General features: G+C 47.4%; 1 protein-coding gene across 4 annotated transcripts in view; it reads left to right on the forward strand.

Annotated features, from left to right (window-relative positions):
* Positions 1–496: 496 nt before the first annotated feature.
* ccdc88c (coiled-coil and HOOK domain protein 88C) overlaps positions 497–24,525 on the forward strand; it is a 35,840-nt gene continuing 11,811 nt past the window's right edge. For 2 of the 4 annotated variants that reach the window (XM_086183773.1, XM_086183771.1), the window contains exons 1-22: positions 508–1,265; positions 2,767–2,879; positions 4,830–4,938; positions 11,870–11,939; positions 12,291–12,349; positions 13,080–13,163; positions 14,502–14,645; positions 14,988–15,208; positions 15,692–15,773; positions 16,725–16,883; positions 17,280–17,426; positions 17,925–18,069; positions 18,172–18,353; positions 18,454–18,591; positions 18,692–18,976; positions 19,055–19,852; positions 19,967–20,094; positions 20,180–20,321; positions 20,684–20,818; positions 22,606–22,767; positions 22,845–23,122; positions 23,327–23,470. In XM_086183773.1, the coding sequence (XP_086039899.1) occupies positions 1,206–1,265; positions 2,767–2,879; positions 4,830–4,938; positions 11,870–11,939; positions 12,291–12,349; positions 13,080–13,163; positions 14,502–14,645; positions 14,988–15,208; positions 15,692–15,773; positions 16,725–16,883; positions 17,280–17,426; positions 17,925–18,069; positions 18,172–18,353; positions 18,454–18,591; positions 18,692–18,976; positions 19,055–19,852; positions 19,967–20,094; positions 20,180–20,321; positions 20,684–20,818; positions 22,606–22,767; positions 22,845–23,122; positions 23,327–23,470 (3,785 nt within the window). In that variant the 5' untranslated portion in view covers positions 508–1,205. Of the gene's footprint in view, positions 1,266–2,766; positions 2,880–4,829; positions 4,939–11,869; positions 11,940–12,290; positions 12,350–13,079; positions 13,164–14,501; positions 14,646–14,987; positions 15,209–15,691; positions 15,774–16,724; positions 16,884–17,279; positions 17,427–17,924; positions 18,070–18,171; positions 18,354–18,453; positions 18,592–18,691; positions 18,977–19,054; positions 19,853–19,966; positions 20,095–20,179; positions 20,322–20,683; positions 20,819–22,605; positions 22,768–22,844; positions 23,123–23,326; positions 23,471–24,525 lie in introns of all 4 variants that reach the window. The other 2 variants (XM_086183774.1, XM_086183772.1) reach the window with 2 other exon arrangements.

Genomic DNA, 24,525 nt, shown 5'->3' on the forward strand with positions numbered 1-24,525 from the left:
CTGGTCATGCTGGGTGCTCGTGGGACTGAACCAGAAGTATTCTAGTTAGTTTTACTCTGAAATCAAAGTACTTGTTGAGAATTGGTCATCCAGCTGGATCAAGGAGACCTGGATGGCACCAGATGACCTGGAGTGTTGGTGAATGGAGGTTTTTGGACAGTTTAGCTGTTGTTAGCCGTCAGCCTCTGTTAGCTTCAAGCTAAATGTACATGGCTGGTCTGATGCGGGAGGGAAGGAAAACCATCTTCATGAGCTGAAGACTCCTAATGGTGAGTACTTGGAAGGAAAACACACTTTTAGGGGGAAGTATTGCTTTAAAATGCATTTGGTTCCAAATGCAGCTGTTTCTAGATCTAACACTCTGGTTCTTTAGGGTTTCGTTGCAAAATAAATTGTAGAAACTTCAATCAAGTCTTAACGTCCCTTTGTGACGTCACAGCGGACAGAACTCCGTTTGAAACCCCACAAAGATCAGTGTTCCTCCAGGAGAGAGAACTCACTGCAGCTGAAACGCTTCGGCTGTTCGCGGTGACGTCACCCAGGAGTACCCAGTGGGTTATAATTGGTTAATTCGTGGTAAGTGGGCGGGGCCTGTTCTTTTCTCGGGCGCTGATAGGTCACTGTTCCCGCCAGTCATCCCCGCCTGCTCCTCTCTGGTCGGGTCGATGTGTGAGGACCGACGAGCGGCAGAGGGACGCCGGGGTGAGACGCACTCAGCCCACCGAGGAAGGAACGACACCCCCGCTTTAGTCGGTCTCCCACGGCTCTCACCACCCTGGTTCTGGTTCTGGACGTGTTTCACGGCGCTTCTACTGCTTTACGGTCCGAATCGCGTCTCCTTGGCAACACCACCAACTGTTCTGCGAAGTTTTCTGAATCAAGTGTTTCCCTCGAACCGGGAAAGAACCGGGACTTTCGCCCGCTCTGACTAACGGAAATGTCTCGCGGGGTTGTGGGAGTCGCTCGAGGAGCAGTTTCCGTTGGGTTCGATCTAGTTTTGGACCTTGGAACCATGTTCTCATCGAACCAGAACAGTGTGGAACAATAGTGAGAGAGCTCGTGCGGGGGGGGGGGGGGTGGACTCGATGCCTCGCGGGGGCTTTGTTCTGTCCTGCGTGGAGAGAGAGAGAGAGAGAGAGAGAGCGAGGCGGACAGCAACCGACCGATCAGCGTGTGGGTGATCGATTGGTGATCGATTGGCAGCGATGGATGTGACCCTGTCCGAGCTGCTGGCGTCCTTCCTAGAGTCCCCGCTGGTGGTCTGGGTAAGTGGGGTGGTTGGGGGGGGGGGGTTGCCTACTTTCCTTTTTCTTTTTCTGACTTCTGACGTGGAACAACTTTAACCTCACGTGTAGCTTTGCGACAATGACAGTTTGACGTCACAGCCTTTGACGGTATCCATATGATTATCGCGATATGCTGTACACGGTAGCGGTGTTACTTGATACGACAAGAAGGTCTTGGATACTTCTTAATGTCTGCGTATCTAAAGGGGAATACTTCTGACTGAGAAGTTTGTTCTTGTTTCTCAGAATATGACAAAAAAAACTGCAGTTGATTCTTAGTTGGTGGCCAGGACTGAAACGTCCTATCAAGTACTTGCAACTTAATTCAACCTTTTTTTTAACAAGGAGGTCACCAGGCAGTACACTTGTTTGTAACCTCAGAATGCAGAAAGAGTCAGCCAAGTGTAGTTGATGTCGATGGCAGTACCATGATAATATCAGTATTGCTGTGTGAAAATACTACTACCAGCATGTACTACCTTCTTCAGTGTAAACGTAGAGTCAGTAACGGTCCGAGCCAGGGGCGAACGCCTCGGGAACACGTGTAGGTGAGACAACACTGTTTGGTTTCTAGTGGTGGTTGCAGTCCTGCTCAGGCTCCCCGCCAGGACCATGACAACCAGCCAGAGCCGTCAACACCTTATTAACCCCGTGGTGCTTCCTGTTTTCCTCTGACCTCACGTCCTGTTGACCTCACAGGTTAATCCCCAATTATTCACATTTGTTTTCCATGGAGGAACCATGGAGATGACCACTTCTTGTTTGACAACAAACACCCCTCATCCCTGACACGACAACTTCCTGTTGGACTAGAAGCAGTACACCTATAGTGCATCAGGGGATTTCCACAGTTGTCGAACCATGACAGTGTCTTCAGCTGCAGGTCTCACTCTCTGATTTGGGTGCGTGATTACGCAGGTTACCTCACTTCAAAACAGGAAGCTGTTCTTCTGCTGTTGGTGCAGAAAAGCATTCATCAGTTAATTCACAGGTTCTTTCTTCAGTCCACTTCGGGACCCAGGGTATCTGCTGGGTATCCAGCGAGCGCGTTCTCCAAATGTACCACCTGAAGGCAGTTCTCCATTGTTGCAGATGTGCTGGGGTTTTTGAGTCTCTTGAAACGACATGAATTAAAAGAGCGTAGTCTTGGACCTGCTCTATTTGTAAAGACCTACAGGAGAATTTGTTGCGAAGTGGTGCTGAACTGTTTCAATAAAGTTCACTTTATCTGTGGACCTCAGTTCTCACTGGAACTCATTCAGAACATGTAGAAGTTGGGTTTGATTGCTAGCAACGATGTTTCTCCCTCCTGCATCACCAGTTTGACTCCACAGCACAGAAAGAGCCAGACGCATACATTTAGCTTGAAGCTAATGGAGGCTAACAGCAGCAACAGAGACCTTTGACCCCATGAAGGATGAGTACGGAGCATGAGTCGGAAATATGATGTGTTGTCTGTCTTCATATGTCGTGTCTCCAGGTGAGGACTCTGGGGCCGCTGGGATCACGTGACGATGCCGGCTCGGAGGAGCGCGTCAATATGTTCATCGAGCTGGTGGACGGCGTCTTCCTGCACAAGATCATGACGCACATGTATGTACAGTAGAACCATCAATCATGGCAGTTGTGCGATGTTACAGCGTGAGTTTGTCCAGTGTTCTTCACTCTACTTTGTGTGTGTGTGTGTGTGTGTGTGTGTGTGTGTGTGTGTGTGTGTGTGTGAGGGTGGAGGTAATCCTGGGTTTCCTGTGCATGTCTGTGTAAGTGCGATTGTGCGACCACATCCTGACTCGCTGGTTTCAGGCAGTGAGCGTCACGGCCAGATGTACTGCTCATGTCTGCAGGCTGGAGTTGTTACAGCTCCTAGTGACATCAGGAGTCCGATGAGGGATGGAGCCGAGCCGTTCATGTTTGGGACTGTTTGGCTGATGATCCCAGTCATTCACGATGGGTAGAAGTGCATTCTGGGGGATTGTCGTCAGTGGCCGATTAATTCAAATGAAGCTGCCTGTAAAGTTTGAGCTCTGCTCCGTCTGATGCACACTTCCGCCGTGACCTTGTTGAAGTGTCCTCGAGCAACATACTGAGCCCCTCATTGCTCCTGATGAGCAGGTTGGTGCCTTCAGGGCAGCGCCGCCATCAGGGAGGGAAAGAGGGAGTGAGACAACACTGTGAAGTGATTTTAATGCTGCCAAGATGGAAAAAGTACTACGTTAACATTGTCCTTGTACCGTTCAGTCACAGCTGGCTGGAGATCTGTGGCGTTGCACCTTAGACCAAACAAGTCGTACAGGTTCTAGCTAGAGAGATGAATTTCTGTTTAGTTCTTTGTTAAGATTTCTAAAATATTACCACACTTGTCGTTGTTGTTGTGACAAGGCGTCTGCGAGCAGTTGGCCTGTAAGGCTTCAGTGAAACACAGCCACCACCTCTAGCCCTCCATCCGTCACCCTCCATCTCCCCTTGTCCTCAATCCTACCACATGTTCATGTCTTCATTGTCTTCAGAAACAATGCTAGTAATGCTATTGTTCTCCACAGGCTGAATGTCCTGACTGGGGTGATTAGGGCTCATGGGGGGTGGAAGGGATGAGAAAGTGGGTTATTGAGGAAGAGGAGGAGGAGGTGGCGGTGCCCGGGCTGGAAGAACCATGACACCCACTCAGAGGGTTGGTCGAGCCGTCAGTCAGAGAGGCAGTCAGCCATTACATCAGTGGGTCTGTAGGTCTGCTCCTCTGTTTCAGGCCCTTCTGAGATTAGCAGGATTTTACAGTGCAAATCCAACAGCAGTGAAAGTGGTGGAGGTGACAGTTCCAGCCAGGGGAAGAATTCAGACTCAGGCTGCAGGACGGAGGGCAGAGTAACACTGAGTGAACGAGCTGTGGTAGACATTGGCTCTGAGCGTTACAAGGAGATGAGATGTGGCGTGTCATCACAGGTTCAAGTCACCTGTCACATAGGAGTGAATCTGCAATGCCATTCAGTGGGTTCACACGTGAATGTGGACAATCACGTGGCTGGTTGTCTTCATGAAGCTCTCTCTTTCTGTTCATTATGGTGATTATTTATCAAATGCGGTCGGTTTAAGCTACTGGCTGTGATCATCTGTTTGCATGGTCGGTAGCTGTGACTGCCCTGCGCTCCAGATTCCAGCAACTGATGAAAGAATGAACTTTAAGTGTACATTTGGTAAGGAACTGTACTGGTGATGCAACACATGCCAGGCGCCATCTTTGTGGTCGCCCAGCTACATGAGAGCGTTAACAAGCCTTTTCAACTGTGATTGTTAATGTGAGAGGTGAATCGAGCTCTGACATCCCACTGACGTCATGGATGTCTCAGTAGGTGGGACACACACACACACACACACAGGCACACACAGGCACATGCTGTTGATATGCAAATTGGCCTGGCACAGGCCGGCATGTCTGGATGTGAGTGTAAATCCTTCTCCGGCACTATAGAAGTCCTCGTGTGCAAGGATCTGGTGTTAAACAGTCATTAATCCCATCCGTCTAAACATGTTTGGTGTGTGTCTCCATAGTGACCCCAGCCCAACCAATCAGTGGCTGAACAAGAATGTCAACAACGATGTGTCGCTTCGCCTTCACAACCTGACGGTGCTCACCAGACACATCAGGACCTACTACCAGGTACACACACACACACACACACACACACTTGTGACTCCAGAATGCAGAAAGAGCCAGCCATGTACATTTTGCTTGAAACTAATGGATTAAGGAGGCCTGGATTTTACCGGACGGCCTGGAGCGTTGGTAAACAGATGTTTCTGACAGTTCAGCTGCTTTTAGCTGTCAGTTTCTACTCTAGATTAGTAAAACATCTTAGTGGGCTCAAGACTCCTATTAGGGAGTACTTAAGAAGTAAAATACAAAGGAAACCAAGATTGAAAAACTACATACGTACACCTTCGACCTGTGTGCCGCCATACGGGAAATAATTGTCCTGTGTAGTAAGTGCACTGCACCTGAGAAGTACCCGTTAATCCACCAGGTTAAAATACTGCATACATCTGCTGAGGAAGTGGCCAGAGGTGTTGTTGTGGGTGACCCAACAGCCTGACTGCTGTCACCACCAGTGACCCGCTGTTGTGCTAGAAGGAGCGCTGCTAGTTCATTTGCTGCTCATCCTGTGTGTGTGTGTGTGTGTGAGTGAGAGAGTGAGAGAGGGAGCGAGGGAGCAAGAGAGCGAGCCATCAACATCATGTGTATGTCTTCTGACTTGCATCTTTAGCTTTGGACAACATGAGCAGGTCCTGAGGACAAATGTACACAGTAACATATTCATACACACTCCTGAGCTAAGTAGAGAGTGTGGGTCACCGATGGCTGTATTGATGATTGCATCAGTATGGATCACCCTAAACGTGCTGACCAATCATGATGTGGTAAACTTGCTTGACAGCGTCAGGAAGTAACACAGTTGGAACGCATCACCTTTCAGACGGGGTTAAAGGTTGGAGTTCGACCTGCACCTGCTGGGGGTTTTTAGCTAGCTTAGCTAGCTCAAAGAATGTATAGAAGTTTGCAATAGCTTGCCAAGCTAAACAGTGCGTCACTGTGACGCGCTGTGTGTGCGTGTGTAGGTGGGGGGGGGGGGGGGGTTGGTGAGACTAGAATGAATAGGAACAGGTCTCATCATGTCCCAGGACTGTGTCTACACCGGGCTTGATTGACACTTCTCCTGAGCACCTGTTGCATTGTCCCTGTGGGTTCATGTCGACCTATGACCTCAGGTCAGTCCCTGTGATGCTACCTGAGGAGAGGCCGATGCACCCTGAACACGGAACACCTGAGCAGGTTCTAAAAGCAGGCAGTTCACTCTCCATTAATCCCATTAATCAGGTGGGACATTTGTTAATGGTGTGATTGACAGGTTGACATTGTCTGCCCTGCTTTGATTGAATTGTGTCTTACAGTTCAGTACCTGCAGTACCTACAGTGTACTAGATACTACTGATATCTTGATAGTATAATTGTAGTATCTTTGCTCTCTCAGCACGCTGGTTCAGTGCTGTTGGTTGCTGGATGTTTGACGCTCCTATTTGGTGGTCAGCCGAGTGTGTTGAGTGACAGGTGGTTGTCCTCTGGTGGAGGCTGAGTGTATCTGAAGTTCTTCCCCACGCAGACAAAACTGGTTGTCCAGAGTGCCCCCCCCCCCCCAACCCACTTTCAGTTGGTCTGGAAAAACAGAGAATATGATCTTTCAGTTCCTGGTGCTGCCTAGTAGAACTTGTCAGAGACAATAATGGATGGCAGTTCTCCCCAACACGCACACACACACACACATCTGCTGATACTGTTAGTTTGTGTACCTTTCCGTGAAGTAGGTCATTCTGGGCAGTATGGGGTTAATCTGATAGTTAATCTCTAACCACAGTCAAACTACCCCCCCTCCCCCCCATACACACACACACACACAACCTCAAACCACTAGTTTAGGTTTCTCCCAATTAGATGACCTCTCAGCAGATGGAGACACTGGTTAAGTGGTGTTTGTGTGTGAGAGTGTGAGACCCCCCCCCACACACACACACACACACACACACCCACACATTGTGTAAAGCACAGTAACTTGACATCACAAGCTCTGAAGAATTCAGCTGTTAACACAGGAGCTGGTGAGTCGTCCTCTCACTCAAGTTTATCAAGCAGTGCTTCCTCTGCCATTATGCCTGGACCCCCCCCCCCCCCGGCTAGTTCAATGTATTCAATGTAATTATTTTTAATATTTTATGTCATTTCACATTTGCAATTCTCCTCTGTTGTCCGTGTTGTGAAGACCTGCCCCAGCAGAAAAAAGAAATAATCCAACGTGACGTTGCATGAAGAGGTTGTTTGAAGGACTCCCTCATATTTCCAGAGCAGTGACTTTAGCCTGACACAAACCAACGTTCCTGCTGTGATCGAGGTTTGTGGCATCGTCATTGCGCCCAACATGTTGAAAGGTGGGACACGCTGACTGTTGTTTAGTTACTCACACAGACTTATTTCTTCTCGTTGTGTCGTTCCCACCCCTCTCCCCCCTTACTTGACCCCTCCTTGGTTACTGTGGAAACAGCAGAACAAAGAGTCTGCGGGATGTTTTGAACTCTATATCCTCTGGCCTACTTTGTACAAACACACACCCTGGCAAGTGGATTGTAATGTGGCGGGTGTGTGTGCTCAAACTTGCTGACGGTGTTACATTGCCCCGACTAACTTCTAGCCTCTCTCCCTCATCGAGACTTCAGTTCAGCCTTCTGATTCTCTCCTGCCTAACATCCTATGAGTGTGTATGGGGTCATCACACACCCCTGAGAGGCGACCAACTAGCTTTAAGGGGAGTTCCAGACTGCTAATCTTTCCTGTGTCAATAGAGAATAAGGAGGGTAAGAGGGGTTACTATGGAGGAAGCACAAATAAAGCGTTCCGTTTCCCGGTAGAAGGGAAGATATTCGGGACGTTGCACAGCTAAAACACTCATGCTAGCATGCTAGCTAGCCCTACAAGCCTCCATCCACTAACTCGTCCATCAAGAAGCAGTTTACCAGTTTGGTCAAAGCCCTGGACTGTGCCAAGTCTCTGTCTAATTAGATGAAAGATTTAGAGAAGTAGAGGTGAAACAGGCAGATTTAGAACAACTTTATAGCGCACCAGCCAAATATCTGGTCGCTAGAAATCAAACTACTACGTCTACTTTTTTCTCCATCAAAAAAGTTTTCAGCCTTTTTGTGTTGCATGTCATACATGGATAAGAATGAGCACCCAGTAGTGGTGTAGTGCTGTGTAAATAGTAGAAATGCTGTTGTGAAGAATTGTTTCAGAAATTTTACATTTGAATTTATGACTTGCAAATGAACATGCCATGAACTTTATAGTAGTACAGTACATCTGTATTTATTTTCTTAATTATTATAGTCACACTGAGACCTCAGTGCTTCATTTATTTCTATTCATATTTGTACCTGGTGACATTTAAGAAAGCTTGAGTTGTAGAACAGTGGATCTAGTTTGTAGGTGGACTCTCAGGTGTAGATGGTGTGACGTGTCCTGCAGGGTGAACGAGTTCAAGTGCAGCAGGATGAGAGGGAGCCACGGTGCAGGTTTGTCCACTCCTGCACAGGTGTGAACTGGGCTGCCGCAGAACAGGAGGAGCCTGGAGAGGTTTGTGGCCAGAGCTCCTTCGTCTGATCCGAACATCTCCATTGCTCCAGAAATTTTGTTTTTATATGATCCAACATGTAGCCACCAGAGATTTAGGTCACGTGGTCATTTCACACCCAGGAGTCACAGCTATTTGGTCACCAAGATGCTAAAGTGAATAATTTCTCTCCAACTGTTCGTATTTATCTAGTCGACATTCTGATCCAGGTAACGTCAGGTTTGATATGACTGGAGCTCTCTGGCCTGATTGGCTGGACCAGGACCAGCTGAGGTTTGCCTGTGGACGGGTCGTTCCATATTTAGCTAGAGACCAATGTTGACCTACATGAACCGCTTCAGATTTTAGCCGTGGCGAGAAAGTCTAAACTGCTGTCAGCTGCCTCCATTATTGATCTGGGATTAGAACTGTGTGTGTGTGTGTGTGTGTGTGTGTGTGTGTGTGTGTGTGTGTGTAAATGGGTCATTGCAGCATCATGTATTGATCTCTGGTCAGTGTTGGATTCTGCTGATGATGTTGCTGCTGGAGGGGGTCCATAGATCTGAGCCGTGAAGTTCTGGAGGTCTTCACTGGTCCACCTGGACCCAAAGTTCTGATATCCCTACATATTTGGTACCACATGTTACTGAGGGTTCAGAAGTATTGTGCGTACCACCTGAAACCTGCAATGACATCATCTCAGACCCCGGCTGCAAGAAGGAGTTGTGATGTGTGAAAGGAGACTGGTGTACATCCCAGTTGAGCTTTTTCCAGTGAATAATGTTATAAAGACATTTATGCATTCTGTCAGCGCGACATGTCAGGTTATTTGTTTTTTAATTTAACGCGTGATACAACCCTCTGGTGAAGTTTTGAAAGAGTGAAAAACTCAATAAATCTTAAAGCCCATGACTGAATACCACAGTAGAGAAGAGAAGCGTATTCTCCCACCTCACTTCATCTGTCATGTCATAGTTGGGAAGCAAGCTGAAGGTTTTTCTCTGCCTGTAAGGTGACCAGCCCCATGTTTTATTCACACAGGGCAGCCGGTGTATGGAGAGCGAGGGGGGCTGCTGGTGCTCACATTACCTCCTGGTCTATAGACAGAGTAACAGTATCTGGAGGTGGAGGTGTCACGCTACCTTGAAGCTGCCTCTGCTCCTCGCCTCAGTCAGAGCTGCTGTGTAAGCTGATGCACGTCTGTTTTTCAGGGGACAAACTCACATCTGTCAGTATGACTGGTTCCTTCTAGAGGCTTTAGAAATGGGAATAGAACTTAAACTAGAAACAACACTTTTCCATTTTTTTTCTGAGCATACAAGGCCAACACCTCCGGCTGTACTGCAGTGATATTTGGTGGTTAATTGTGCCGACTTGCTCCGATTTGGAACGACTCCTGGACTCTAGCGGGTAGTTGTTGCTGCTCCTAATTGGCGAAGATATGGAGTTTGTTTTTGACTGTATTATTGCAGCCAGCCCTTCCCTGCTGAAAACCACTTCCCTTCTCCAAACACACACATACACACACACACACACACACACACATCTTTCATCAGGCCTCCTCTTGTTTGTCCTGTAAACCATCACGTCTTCTTCTAATGTCTGAACACAACTTATCTTTTGCAGACAAATGTTTTCCCTTGTCTCCCAGCATGCGGCTGGATTAATGTGTCTGTGTCCTTCATGAACGTAAGTGTTGAATCGTCTGGACAGTCAGGTGTGTTTGGGCTGCCAGTTTGTCTGGAATGGAAAGCATTCCCACCTAGCGGGACATTTCTTTCCTGACACACACACACACACACACACACACAGTTGACAGCAGGGTGTTTCCTGTTGGCCGCTGCCCTACACACACATTCACACAAACTGTAAAAACAAAAAGATGGTGCACTCGTCTGGGTCAGCCGGTGGCTCGACTTTGACTTCTCTAAAAAGTCTGTTTGATCAGTTCTGAGCAGCACCTGCTGGTGTTTCTGTGTTTTGAAGAAACACACTGACTCTTAAGGAAAGTCTCTAATTGTCCATTGTCCCCAGAGCCAGAGAAGAGGACCCATGCTAGTTAGCTTAGCACAATGCATGGTAGTGGGTGGGAAGTGTTAGCATAGCTCTGTCTCTGCCTGCATTAATATAATGAGGGTTGTGTAACGTTGGTGATGAAATAATTTGAAATGAGGAGACATTGTGGTGTCAGAATCAGACACATAGCCGGAACTACTTTCCATGTGCTAAGCTAACTAGCGTGGGTCTCAGCACTTTAGTGATAGGTCTTATCATTAGTGTCTTGTCTTGGATCGACAGTTATGAATTCCCCAAAATTTGGTGTGGTCCTTAAATGTCGATAGTAGACATGAACTACCACTGTGTTTAAATGTTATAAGATTATTAATTAGAGGTTAGTTGGACTCATTTGTGAAGCAGGTGAATGAAACTCTGCAATCACCAAGACCTGATGGATGAATGCCAGAGGGACCAGCAGACTTGGTTTCCTGTTTGTGACACCAGATGGAGAATTGAAAAAAGAATCTTGTGGTGTTTACCAACAAATATGTGTGTAAGAATGTTTCATGGAAGAGAGCTGATAACATCAGTGCTGCCATCACTTTCACACTGAGACACGCGGGTCAAGGCGGGTTTTTGTACTCGCGTTTGCTCTGCATTCAAGCTTCCAGCAGACGCGGGTCTGAGCTCCCGCTGTGAGGCTGCCTGTGGTTTTCTCTCTCGTACGTCATCGCACTGACGACGTCATCATTGTGCCTCTAAATGCCGGTGATGTTCCCATAATTCTCCGTGTCCCGTACGGTTCCAGAAATCTGCCGCCAGATCTCCTCTTCACCGAGGATGGCGAACAGCTCGTGACTTCACGATCTTGCCAGTGCGCTGCCACGATCGATACAAAAGATATGAAGATGGCGATACAAGTTGTTTATTACATGGTGGCGCCTGCTCGGTTCACGTTAGGTTCCCGGTTGGTGGGAGTTCCCAAGCAGAGATGAGTTCACCTGAGATCATCCACATGGAACTGTTAGAACAAAAGGAGAGAAGAGGAGTCTGGGGACATCAACAGGAGACTGAGCTCATGGCAGAGGCCAAAACTTTATTGAGAGATGGGTGAGCAGCTCTCACAGCGCAGCCATTTTTAAAAAAAAAATTTCCCCGGAGCTTCCACAATGACAGCCTGACAGGCGACACAGTGACAAAATCAGGATGCGACAGGAAGGTCGCGGGAAACCTGAGACAACGCGGGTTGCCTTTTTCACCCTGCAGGTGAGCCGAGGCGAGCAGCTAAACAACCAGGTCGCTTGGAGGGTTGGTGGACGCGGGTCGAAACGCAGAGTCGACCCTTTCAGAGTGCCCAAACACCCGCGTTCACCCGCGTTTTTGGTGCCGTGTGAAAGGAGCTTCAGAGAGCAGTAACCCACCTTGTCTCCTCTTCCTCAGGACACCTTGCAGCAGTTGATAGTCATGCCCCTCCCAAATATTCTCAGCATTGCCAGGGACCCATTATCAGGTACACACACACACACACACTTCCTCTGCAATCCTGATTAAATGCATCATAATAGTGTCTGTTGGTTGCATCTTCTTGAAAGCAAAATGAATCAGCAGCTGAGCACGAGGATGTGAGCACCCTGCTCATGCTAGCTGTTGAGCTAGGTACAAAGTATTGCTGAATTTTTCTCTCTGTGACGGTGAACTCATGTACAGTTAATCAAATAGTAGTTTGATATGTAGAAAAGGTGAGTTTGAGCATAATTGCTTGAAAAATATACAGATATGACAGTCAAAGGTTCATTTTTGTTTGTATCTGAAATATTTGTGGACTCTGGAGAACTAAACGTCTGTCTGTTGCCCCCCCCAGCTAAGAGCATGGAGGAGCTGAAAAGACTTCTGTTGCTGATCCTTGGCTGTGCTGTCCAGGTAACACTCATTCCCACCCACACATCCAAACACAGCCGTTTGCTTTACCACCCAGTATTCAACAGGAAGTGTGTGTGTGATAAGTTTTGCATGTCTGAGCACAGCTGGTTACCGTGGCGGCGGGTCACATGGCCGGGTGGAACTGCGGGATCAAAAATAACCACAAATCAGTGCCTTCCTTTAGTAGCAGCCTTAAGAATTATGATGCAATACACAGAAAATGGGATCAGCCAGGTGTGGCAGGGGAACGGTTAATTGGGGCACCTGCAGGGATAATGGGGAGGGGCGGGTCCTGGGGGAGGTTGGGGTGCAGGTGTTTTCTGTGTCTCTAATGACGTTGAACCCACAGTCACTTTAACATCTGACCTGTGTTCTGCTTTCCTGTGCCAGTGCTATCGTCTCCACTCCTCTTGATCCTTCCTAATGTTTCCGTCTTTGCCCCCCCCCCCCCCCACACACACACACACACACAAACACACATCTTCCCTCCCTGTACTGGTTCTACTGGTTCAGGATGGCTATGAGGTGGTAATGAATGGAAAAACAGAGGGAGGAGGGTTGGATAGAGCCACAAGGAAACACTGTCGGCAACATCAATCTTTCTTCTCTCCAGTGAGAGTTAAACATTTGTCAACTACATTTCCCATTGTCCTCTTCATTTAAGGATCAAATGTCTGTTGCTTTAACACAGATTTAATGGGTGTGTGTGTGTGTGTGTGTGTTTACTCAGTGTGAGCGTAAGGAGGAGATGATCGAGAAGATCAAACTGCTGGACATTCAGACGCAGGCGGCCATTGTCTCTCACATCCAGGAGGTCAGTGGAGCACAATAACAAGACTGGAAAGAATAAAGCAGGGGATGGAGGTGAATGTCTAGGACTTGGGATTAATGTTAAAGGAACATGCCTCCTCTCTGGGAAATCCTCCTGTAGTCCTTCCTGTTCAGATCCAGACCAGCAGGTAGACCCCCTTCTCTCCTCCAGACCTGCACCAGACTGCTGGCTGCTAGTTAGCTTAGCTGCTGTGAACGCTAGTGGTGGGGGGTCAGTAGAGAAAGACGGCTCATGTCATCAGGTAGACTTTCCTGCTGAACGCTCCTCACCTGCAGTCACAGAACCACAGGTGGGATCAGCATTCACTGAGGAGAAGCTGATGAACCTGGTGAGATGGTGACATTTTAAAGGAACTGGGTTGATCATGACTCTCAGTCCCAGCCATACCAGTTAGGCATGCTGATCCACTCAGGTGCTGCTGCCATGATTAAAAACAAGCAAACGAGACGGCTCTGCTTCCGTGACCCTCTGTGTTCTCTGCAGCAGTGTTGCTGACCGATGGGGTTTCATCTTTGTTTCATGATGCACTTCATGCTGCAAAATCATTCCTCAGATCCTTTTAAAGACAAATAAATGTTTATTTTGAATCAAACCAAAGAGCTTCTTTTAATCAGAACCAAGTGATGACAGCAGCAGTTCATCTGTTGATGTATCAATAAACATGTTGCATCAGTGTCTGCAATTGACTTCCAGCTTTTTCCCCGAATCATTCTAGTTGCTTCTTACATTAAGCCCAAAGTACATCGATTTTTCAGAGAATGTTTTGTTGGAAATTTGGCCTTCAAGGAATGGAAAAGTCATGTTCTGGTACAGCGATGAATGACCCCTGACCACAAGCTCCTAGAAATGTTCCATTTATACTTCACACTCACATCATGTGTGGTTTGGTCCTCCGGCAGCATGAAGCGCCTCCTGCATTCGCTGAGAGTCCATTCTCATCTGAAATGACTCCTTGTGTTTACTTTCATCAACGCGGCAGCATCATTTCAGGGCCTTGTTGCTCATGACTGTCACCACTCTGGCTAACCTCTTTGTTAACCTCTGGCGTTGCGTTAGCCTCAATACTGGCTGTGCAGTTGAGTGTTGTTCTAACTTGTTTGTTATTTTAAGCTCCTGATGAGATCCAAAGGTTTCAGACGTATCGACCTGCAGACTGAACTCACTGTTATGATGACGTGATCATGAAGAGTTTATTCGTATTTCCTGAAAATCTCCAGAAGTTCTGTGAATGTAGCCACTGCATGGCTCGTAGAATTTATACAACTATGACTGTAACTGTTAGAATTTTGTCATTGTGTGTGATCCGTATGTTCAATGCAGGTGACTCACAACCAGCTGAACGTTCTTGACCTGTCATGGTTGGGGGAAGGGGCGGGGCTTGCACAGGAAGAGCTGGAGCCTTTGTCACGCAGCATGGCCACATCTCTGCGGCAGCTGATTGACCAGAGAGACAAAGCCAGTGAGGTACGAGACTTAAACACAGGGTTTGTCGCAGTCACACATCCAACATGTGGGAGCTTCTCTCCATCTCTGTCGTTTGAAGCTCTGTCAGGCTTTTATTTTGAACGAGGGGTGTTGATGTTCATGGCTGCCTTTAAAAGTCATGCACCACAGACTCTGCATTTCATGGGGCAAACGACAGTGTCTTGACTGTGTCTCAGACTATCACACTGCTATCAGATGAGCTGATCAAGGGTCAGACATGATGAATACTAGATCAGCCCTAACTGGTTTCTTGTGATGACAAACTTCTCGTGTCGAAATGTCTTTGTATTACAAACAAGATAACACACTTTTGCTCTCCAGATGATTGTGGATCTGACCCAGGAGAGGGATTACCTGTCCAGTCTGCAGCCTCAAGATGGACACCTGAGGAGCCAGGAGCGAGGACAGATATCTGGAGGTGTAGAGGTGAATAACGGAGGATCGGCCTTGAACGCCAGTGGGCTGACCAAAGAAGAGAAGCAGCACTTGTCTGTGGAGCTGGCAGACACCAAGGCCAAGCTTCGCCGATACAGACAAGAGCTGTGAGTCCTCCACTTCTGCTGCCACTACTTTATTACATGCAGAGTGAAAATAATACATCCATTCATCTCATTTTGTCTGCTGTCATGAATGTCCACACAAACATTCAGGTGTGGTGATACAAGCAGCAGCTGGGAGTCTTGAGACAACCAGTCCAGCTGATTACACCGTCTACTTCTGATAAATCTGCAGTGTAGTCACATATTTGGAATTGAACTCACAACACCCACAACAGCAGCTAATTAGTGTACTCCAGATTCTTGTATATAACTATAGTAACACAGAGCCACTCTGCTGTAGCCGCATCGCTGTCAAGCTCTTCAGTTACTGTCTACTTATGTAGATGTGACCAGGGCTGATTGTACATGATTGTAGCATTGACTTAGCATGCGCGCGCATGTGTGTGTGTGTGTGTGTGTGTGTGTGTGTGTGTGTGTGTGTGTGTGTGTGTGTGTGTGTGTGTGTGTGTGTGTGTGTGTGTGTAGGGAAGAGAAGACAGAGCAGCTGATGGATTCAAAACATGAAGTGGAGCGTCTGGATCAGGAGTTACAGAGACTGAAACAAGAGGTCAGCTCAGCATTAAGAACTTTATCAGAGATGAAAAATAACAAAGAAAGGGAGAGCTTTTATTATTTTTGTGAAATGGAACTCTTGGACCATGGAAAAGGAAGAGTGGCTGTTAAGAGTTGTGGAGCGATCAAGGATGACGGGATGACTTGTCCTCTCATGTGGTCGCTAGTTATTAAGACATCCTCAATGATTTGCTTGGGATCTGCCACCACTTTATGAGTTCACAAAGAAAGTCAACAAAACTGCGTCGGAGCCCAGGCGCTAACTAGCTTGTGGGGGTGCAGCGGTCAGACCAACGCAGAGGTCTCAAGGCTCCCATTGCGGCCAAATGTTATTTTAATTGTAAGGACTTTATTTCTCAAAAATGTACACTTTTGTAGTCTGCTGCCCATCCAATATTATCTCCTTAGTTACCACTGCCATAGCAATCCCTTCTTCTTCCCTGGAGGTTATACCATGGCCCGCTCACCAGCTCCACCAAGCGGCTCAAGTGACAAATGTACAACACATTCTCTGAACAGCTTAACTGGTGAAAATACAGTAAACTAGTTGAATTAATTGGCAGAAATAAACTGTGTAGATTTCTCAATATTAACAAGTCTGTAAGATGGAAAAGAGTGTGGGAGTTAGGCGCATCTAAGATCAGAGGGAGTATTTATCCATAAGATAACTCCCTGATTTGATCCGTCTGAGGTAGTCAGTAACCTCGAAAGGAATCAGGTTGTAGATTTGTAAATAATGGCCCTCCAAGATCCTCCGTCTTTGCAAAGTCTCATTCAGAGACGAGAAACTCAGTGAGTTGTTGGCAGATTTTCTTTGGAATTGAGAAGCTGTCACACATGAGTCTTTACAAATTCTCCTTAAACTTTTGTCAGTCTTCTAGTGTGTGGGAGGCACAAGGGTGCTTAGAAGGGATAAGATTTATAAATGTGTGTGTGTTCGGTCCAGAACCAGTCTCTGTCCTGTGAGGCTCGATCGGTGCGAGTGTACCGAGACGAGGTGGACTCCCTGAGGGAGCGAGCGTCCCGGGTTGACCGACTGGAGACAGAACTGAGCAGGTGCAAAGAGAAACTCAACGATGTTCACTTCTACAAGACCAGAGTGGAGGTACACACCTGCGCCACACTCACACCTGCGACTGGTAGAGGAGCCACGATGCATCTCACCGTCAATATCAGATATTTCTAATTGATATCTCTGCGCCGGTGACAGCTATGGACCCCCAGGGGTCATGTGCCCTGGCTGTCTGTCCATCCATCCTAATTCTTTAACTCAATATATTCGGACACCTTGGAGCAACTTCTGCAGATTTGGCACAAATATCCACCTGATTGAAGAACTATTATAACTAAACTATAATTTAATATAAATAATAAAAAATAAAACACTAACACTGAACAAAAAACAGACACAGAACTTGTTCCATAAAAGCCTCCCTTGTGTGTGTGTGTGTGTGTGTGTGTGTGTGTGTGTGTGTGTGTGTGTGTGTGTGTGTGTGGTCAGGAGCTGCGTGAGGACAACCTGACTCTGATGGAAACTAAGGTTTTGTTGGAGGAGCAGCTATCAGCCTCTAGAGGGCGCTGTGAGAAACTGCACACGCTGGAGAAAGACAACCTGTTGCTACGAGCTAAAATCCATGACCTGGAGATGGTACGACACGTCTGCCTCAGATGTCTTGTAGTAGTTAGTGGCCTCTGAAACAGCAGAACAAAACATCAGCGACGCAGAAAGTCCAGTGGAAGAAACATCATTATCTTCACTGCAGCAATACACACTCATGCTTATATAAAGTGATGTTTCATACACACACTATGAATGTCACACTCACACATGCACCACAATGCGGCAGGCCAGAGCAGCGGTACCAAGGAGACCGCTTGGGTCAGTGTTCGGTGGTCTTCTAGACCTACAAGCAGGCAGCTTCTGGATGTGATAATATTGTTCAGTATAAATATTGAGGAAATGTGTAACATCATCCCATCACATTACCCCAGGAAATAAATTAAAATCAAAGACATTAGTGAATACAGGTGGGCGGGGCCAAACTCTGTGTGTGTGTGTGTGTGTGTGTGTGTGTGTGTGTGTGTGTGTGTGTGTGTGTGTGTGTGTGCGCGTGTGCGCGCGCGCGCGTGCGTGCGTGTTGTGCAGGAGCGGGATAACGAGCGGCGGCGGCTGGAGGAGCTGGTGGAGGAGAATATGCTGCTGGAGATCGGACAGAAACAAAGTATGAATGAATCGGCTCATCTGGGCTGGGAGCTGGAGCAGCTGTCCAAGAACCACGAGAACACTGAGAGTATGACACACTCTTCTCCTCTGTTCCTTCATCCTCCTCTGTTCTGCTCCTCACAGATCAAGATGCCCACATTACTTGTGTTTTTTTTTTTTTTCCTGCCAGCTCGGAAGTCGTTGGTCCATGAGCTGAATGAGTGTGTGTCCAGCCGTGTGTTGAAGCTGGAGAAGGAAAACCGGGAGCTGCAGACCTCCATAGAGAGACTGAAAGAGGAGAACCACCTCCTCCAGGAGCAGCAGCTCCATACCCAGGAACTGGACCGGGAGAACCAGGGCCTCAGCAAGAAGGTAGCACACCTGGATCTTTGAAAGCCATTGAGAGGAAGAACTAAACTACAATGAAAAAGGTGTTATTTCGTGTAACTTGTGCTGTTTGTTTGTTTGTTAGTTGGAGCGTCTCCAGGGTTTGCTGGACCAGGAGAGGCTGACCAACCAGGACATGGAGTCTCTTGGAGAAGAACTACTGAAGGAAAAACAGAGTCTGGAGAGAGAGATGCATGCTCTACGAGTAGAGAAGGATCGACAGGTCAGTTATACAATCGATTAGTCAGTCAACTAAGAGAATGGTTTCTTCTTGGTTGTGTCATGATCTTTGCTCAGACACTAGTATTGCTCTGTCCTGTCAGATCTCAGAACTGCAGAGTGAGAAGCAGCACCTGTCTGATGCGGTGGTGTCGCTGCGTGAGCGTGCTCAGTCTAACAGCGAGGCGAGGGTCCGCGAGGTGGAGGCAGAGAACCGTCAACTGCACCAGAGCATCACTGACAACGGCGCCCGACTAGCCAGCTTGGAATCTCAACTGAAACTGTCCGATGAGGAGGCAGAGAGGCTGAGGGAGAGGGCTGGGCGGTGCGAGGAGGCAGAGCGGGAGGTGGCTAAGATGGAGAGGAGCAGGGACGCTTTAAAGAGAGAGGTAATTTTGTGCTAGTGCTAATGATCACACTTCATGGAAAATTACTGGACCAGACCTACATCTGTATTTGACCTCCAGGTGGCGTCTCTGCGTGCATGCAGCGAGCGCTCGGAGGCTCTGGAGAAGGAGGTGTCCTCCCTGGAGCAGGAGGTGCTCAAACTGAAGCGGGAAGCTGAGGAGACCCAGCAGACTCTCCAGCGACTGAGAAGGCACGAAGCAGAGAAGGACCTGCTGTCAAAGGAAAACCTGGACCTCCGCTGCTCCATGGAAAACCTGCGCTCTTCCTCAGCCCTCCTCGTCAAACAACAGGAAGAGTATAAGGAGGTGCAGAGAGAGGTGCAAGAGCTGCAGAGGAGGCTTGACGAGGTTAGAGGGGAAGCAGAAGGGGAGAGGAAGAGGGCAGAGAGGCTGGAGATGAATGTGGCTACTCTGAGCCAGGAGAAGCATCGCATAGAAGAGGAAAAAGAGAAGATGAAAGAGGAGAGGGAAGAGGTGGAGAGAGAGAGGAGGGAGAGGCAGAGCAGAGAGGAGGAACTGAGGAAGGACTTAGATGAACTGAGTGAGGAGCGGCGGAGAAGGGAAGAGGGAGACATGGAGAGGAGGAAGATCCAATTAGACCTTGAGCAGTCAGAGAAAGGCAGGAAGCACATGGAGAAGGAGAGCTGGAGGATCAGGACACTCCTGGAGGGGAAGGAGACAGAGCTGGAGGAGAAGACCAGGCAACTGGCCGCAGTGAAGAAGGAGAGTGTATCTCTGATCAAGGAAGTGGCCAGGCTGAAGGAGGTGACAGCCAAAGCCAAGGAGCTGGAGAGGGAGAACAAGGAGCTGCAGAAACAGGCCACCATTGACAAGAGGACTTTGGCTACACTAAGAGAGGTGAGAGTGGGAAGCTAACAACAGCTCCTCCGACAGTCTTCTACCCTGACCTGTCCTTCCCCCTGATGAGCTGTGTAGAGTTTTCTAATGTAACACCAAGCTTTGTGTGTGCAGGAGTTGGTGTCTGAGAAGCTGAGTGTTCAGCAGCAGAGTGTCGAGTTGGAAAGACTCAACGAAGAACTGGAGAAGATTGGATTGAACCGAGAGAAGCTGCTGCAGCAGGAGCACTCACTGGAGGACAGGTAGCTTCAGACGGTGCCGTTCCACCCCCAGGCCAGCATGTAGACATGTCGACAGGAACTGACTGCTGTTGGGTGTTCATGTCAGCAGGTACCGGCTGTTGGAGTCGCGTTTGGAGGAAACAGTCCAACAGACGATGAAGCTTAAAGAGAACAAAATCTCCAGTCTAGAAAAGAAACTGGAAGAGAGTAACGTACTCAATGTTGCCCTACGAGCTGAGCTCACTGCTGTAAGAACCATTCTCTCCTCTGGAGCTGCAAATTTCTCCTTGATCTGTTGTAAATGAAGGTACCAAATGATCAATGGGGGTAGAAAAATAAGATCATTTAAAAAGTGAACAGTTTATTCATCAAGAACAGAAGGTGATATGATGCAGTATGATAAGATTACACCAAGTATCATTTATCATGAAAATGTAAGTGTTGATTGTTCCTGTCTAAAAACACCTTCCATGACTGACCAAGACGTGTGTGAAGTTTTCAGTATCAAACTACCAGGCAGGCTTAGTCATGCGAAGGTTCGGGCAAAGTACTGGGAGAAATGTGTATGAACCTGTAGGTAAGATGTGTGTTGTGTTTTTTTCTGCTTCAGGTTCATCAGACGGTGTCTGCCCAAGAGGAAGAGAACCACAACTCCCAGCAGCACTCAGGTGGCATTCGTGGTCAAAGTTCAGCCACTGCTGAGCTGCTCCGCCTCAAAGACCATCTCATTGATGTGGAGAAGAGTGTAAGAATTTTACAAAACCCTGAATCTATGAATATGATTGTACACACAGTGGATCGTATTTACACACTGACGTACTTGATGGTTGATTAAACTCATTTACAGGTGTAGCGTTGGGACAGACCTCACGATTCAAAATATATCCCAATAAGGGTTGGGAATTGAGAACCGGTTCTGAATCAGAACCAGTTCCAACTAACCAATTCCATCAGAATTGTACGCCTCCAACATTATGAGTTCTTAAAACGATTCTCTCATTTCCCTATATGATGTTTTCTGGTTTTCCAGAAATTTTGTGTCACGGTACATTGTGTCACACTCTGCGACGGATCAGACTACACGAGGCAGCAGCATCACACCTGTATCTACCATCTGTAGCTGCATCATGGAGAGGAGGGTGCGGCCTAAAGTCTGGCTCCATTTCACAAAACATGACGCAAATGCTGCTGTATGCAATCAGCGCAAATCTGTGATATCATGCAAAGGTGGGAATACCAGCAGCATGCAGAAGCGTTTGTCCACCAGGCACAGTGTTAAATTACAAGAGTGCCATGTGTTTGACTGCCTGTGTACGAGTGCTAATGTTGCTGGCCAAACAAGCTCCTCCGGTGACAACGGTAGCGTTCCCATTAGATATCCTGCATTAGCACGCTGTCGCCTTGCAAGAGACAAAATGAAAGTGTTGCTTTTGGTGCAGAAGACTGTGTAGAACTCCTTTTTTGCCACTCAATGAACTACCGTAATTTCCAGACTATAAGCCGCTACTTTTTTCACACGCTTAGAACATAAAAATCTAAGCCGCAGGGTTCAAACAGCCTCCTGGGGGCACTCTAGCAGGAAGCACAAGAGCGAGACAGTGAAGTGAGATAATGCACTGAGGAAGATGCGAGTTTGATTTGGTTTTGAACAGTCATCAAGCGCATTATGCACATACCCACGTCATGGAAAACACAAAGAAATGCATGTGGTGCAGCTTTTAAGTGAAAGGCGATCGATGTGGCTGTCGCAGAAGGAAATAGAGCTGCTGCATCATTGAATCAATGGGGAGATGTTGGAGACGGCAGCGTGAAGAACCGACTCGATGCAAGAAGACGACACAAGATTTCAGAGGTTATAAAAGCAAATGACCCAAACTTGAAAACCTTCTTGAAGACTGGGTGAACACACAGGGAGCAGACGGCCGAGGTGTTTCCACCGTGCAGATCCAGCTGAAAGCCACTAAGCCAAAATTTTAAAAATCTTTCTGTGCAAATATCTCATGTTACAATGGTGACCCCTGCAGCTTATAAACAAGTGCAGCCTATATATGTACATTTTCTTTTTTTTCTTCTTTTTTTAAAATTTAGTTGGTGTGGCTTATATTCAGGTGCGCTCAGTTGTCTGAACATTACGGTACTCTGGAATGTTGTGATACTTAATTGAATGAAATAAATGTAGAGCTGAAACTACAACCTGCTGTGTACTACCTGGATGGTCTATAGATACTGCAGGTACATCATATTACCCTGACAACTCAACAAAAGCTTTGTGTCTAAACTATTTCATTCCACTCGACACACTGTTTTCACAGCTAAACTTTACAATACAATATTTATACAGTACCGTGGAAATGAAAATTGCAGTACATTGCTTAGTTAGTGTTACTTCACAGCCCTGCTAATTTAGCTGGAGTGAAATTTTAGTTACTACTACTACTACTACTACTACTACTACTACTAGCTGTTGAGTGTGGTTTCTCTTCCTGAATGTTTGTAACCATTGATGATGTCACTTGTCTCTGTTCTCTCCAGAATGCCTCCCTGCAGACAGAGAGCATTTTGTTAAAGGACCAGCTCAAACAGATGGAGAACCAGAACATGTCTCTAAACAACCAGATGGTGGCGCTGCAGCAGCACATCACCACACTGCAGGAACAGAACTCAGCTTTACATACGCAGACTGCAAAGCTACAGGTACACTTTTATGTTTTGTCAGACTGAGCTGAAGATGGAAATGAGATTAATTGTTATATTTTCCTCTTCTGTGTCAGGTGGAGAACTCCACACTGTCTTCCCAGAGTGCATCTCTCATGGCCCAAAATGCCGTGCTGCAGGGCCAAGTCACTGCCTTGGAGACTGAGGTAGAATCATGGCAGCGACAACGTGAGGAGGCGTGGCGAGGGCGAGAGAGCGTACTCAGTGACCACGAACGCTTGCTGAGCGTCCATGAGAGGCAAGCACATGAGTTTGAGCAGCTGATCAGTCAGCACACAGCACTGAAAAGCAAGCAGAGGGCACTAGAGAGCGAACACAGGACTATGCACAGCAAGTAAGTTTGCAACATACCAACCCTGAATTTCACAGTACGGGCTGAATTAATATCCTGATTGTTGAACTCCTCTTTGTTATGTGGCTTTGGTTGTGGATACATTTTATATCACATGGTAACAACGACTGTGTTTAATGACTGTATGCATCGGGTATAGAAACCCTGCTGGGGGAATAACAACTCTGTTGTGCCATCTGTCTGCAGGTATTGTGTTTTGTTGCAGCAGAAAGAGAAGTTGGAGGAGCAAGAAGGGCGTAGCCAGAAAGAGAAGGAGGAGCTTAGCCAGGAGCACCAGAAGAATCGGCTGCTACAACAAGAGAATCTGCAGCTGAAATCAGAAGTGGACAGGTAGATCAACACAGAGGAGAGTAGTCAGATAAGATTCTAGAGCACTGCAGGGATCATCTTTACCTGATCACCAACCAGGAAGTTACCACAAAGCTAACGTTAGCCTATGAAAGAACTACACCACAGTCAAATGATATCGAGTTCACCACCACTAAGTTTCAGGCTTCTTGTGTTTCCCCTGATGACCTGTAATGACCTCCATGACCTCTGTAGGCTCCTCTAGACTCTTGTTAGCAACCCAGGTTTTTAAGACTCCACCACTCCAACATCCACCAGCCTGGTGTTTACTGGTGGATCTGATGTAGAACTGAACCTCCACCATCCACCGGTCTGGTGTTTACTGGTGGATCTGATGTAGAACTGAACCTCCACCATCCACCGGTCTGGTGTTTACTGGTGGATCTGATGTAGAACTGAACCTCCACCATCCACCGGTCTGGTGTTTACTGGTGGATCTGATGTAGAACTGAACCTCCACCATCCACCGGTCTGGTGTTTACTGGTGGATTTGATGTAGAACTGAACCTCCAACATCCACCAGTCTGGTGTTTACTGGTGGGTCTGATGTAGAACTGAACCTCCACCATCCACCGGTCTGGTGTTTACTGGTGGGTCTGATGTAGAACTGAACCTCCACCATCCACCGGTCTGGTGTTTACTGGTGGATCTGATGTAGAACTGAACCTCCACCATCCACCGGTCTGGTGTTTACTGGTGGATTTGATGTAGAACTGAACCTCCACCATCCACCGGTCTGGTGTTTACTGGTGGATCTGATGTAGAACTGAACCTCCACCATCCACCGGTCTGGTGTTTACTGGTGGATCTGATGTAGAACTGAACCTCCACCATCCACCGGTCTGGTGTTTACTGGTGGATCTGATGTAGAACTGAACCTCCACCATCCACCGGTCTGGTGTTTACTGGTGGATCTGATGTAGAACTGAACCTGAGATGAGAGAACCTGACGTTCTACTTGGAGAACTCATTTCCAGGTTTTAGGAATAATTTAGGTCTCATCAGCCACTGGAGTCTTGATTTCTAACACCTGCCGT

This window comes from Aulostomus chinensis, chromosome 17 (assembly GCF_037954235.1).
Source record: "Aulostomus chinensis isolate RoL2024-O1b breed Wild chromosome 17, RoL_Achi_v1.0, whole genome shotgun sequence".
Lineage (NCBI taxonomy): Eukaryota > Metazoa > Chordata > Actinopteri > Syngnathiformes > Aulostomidae > Aulostomus > Aulostomus chinensis.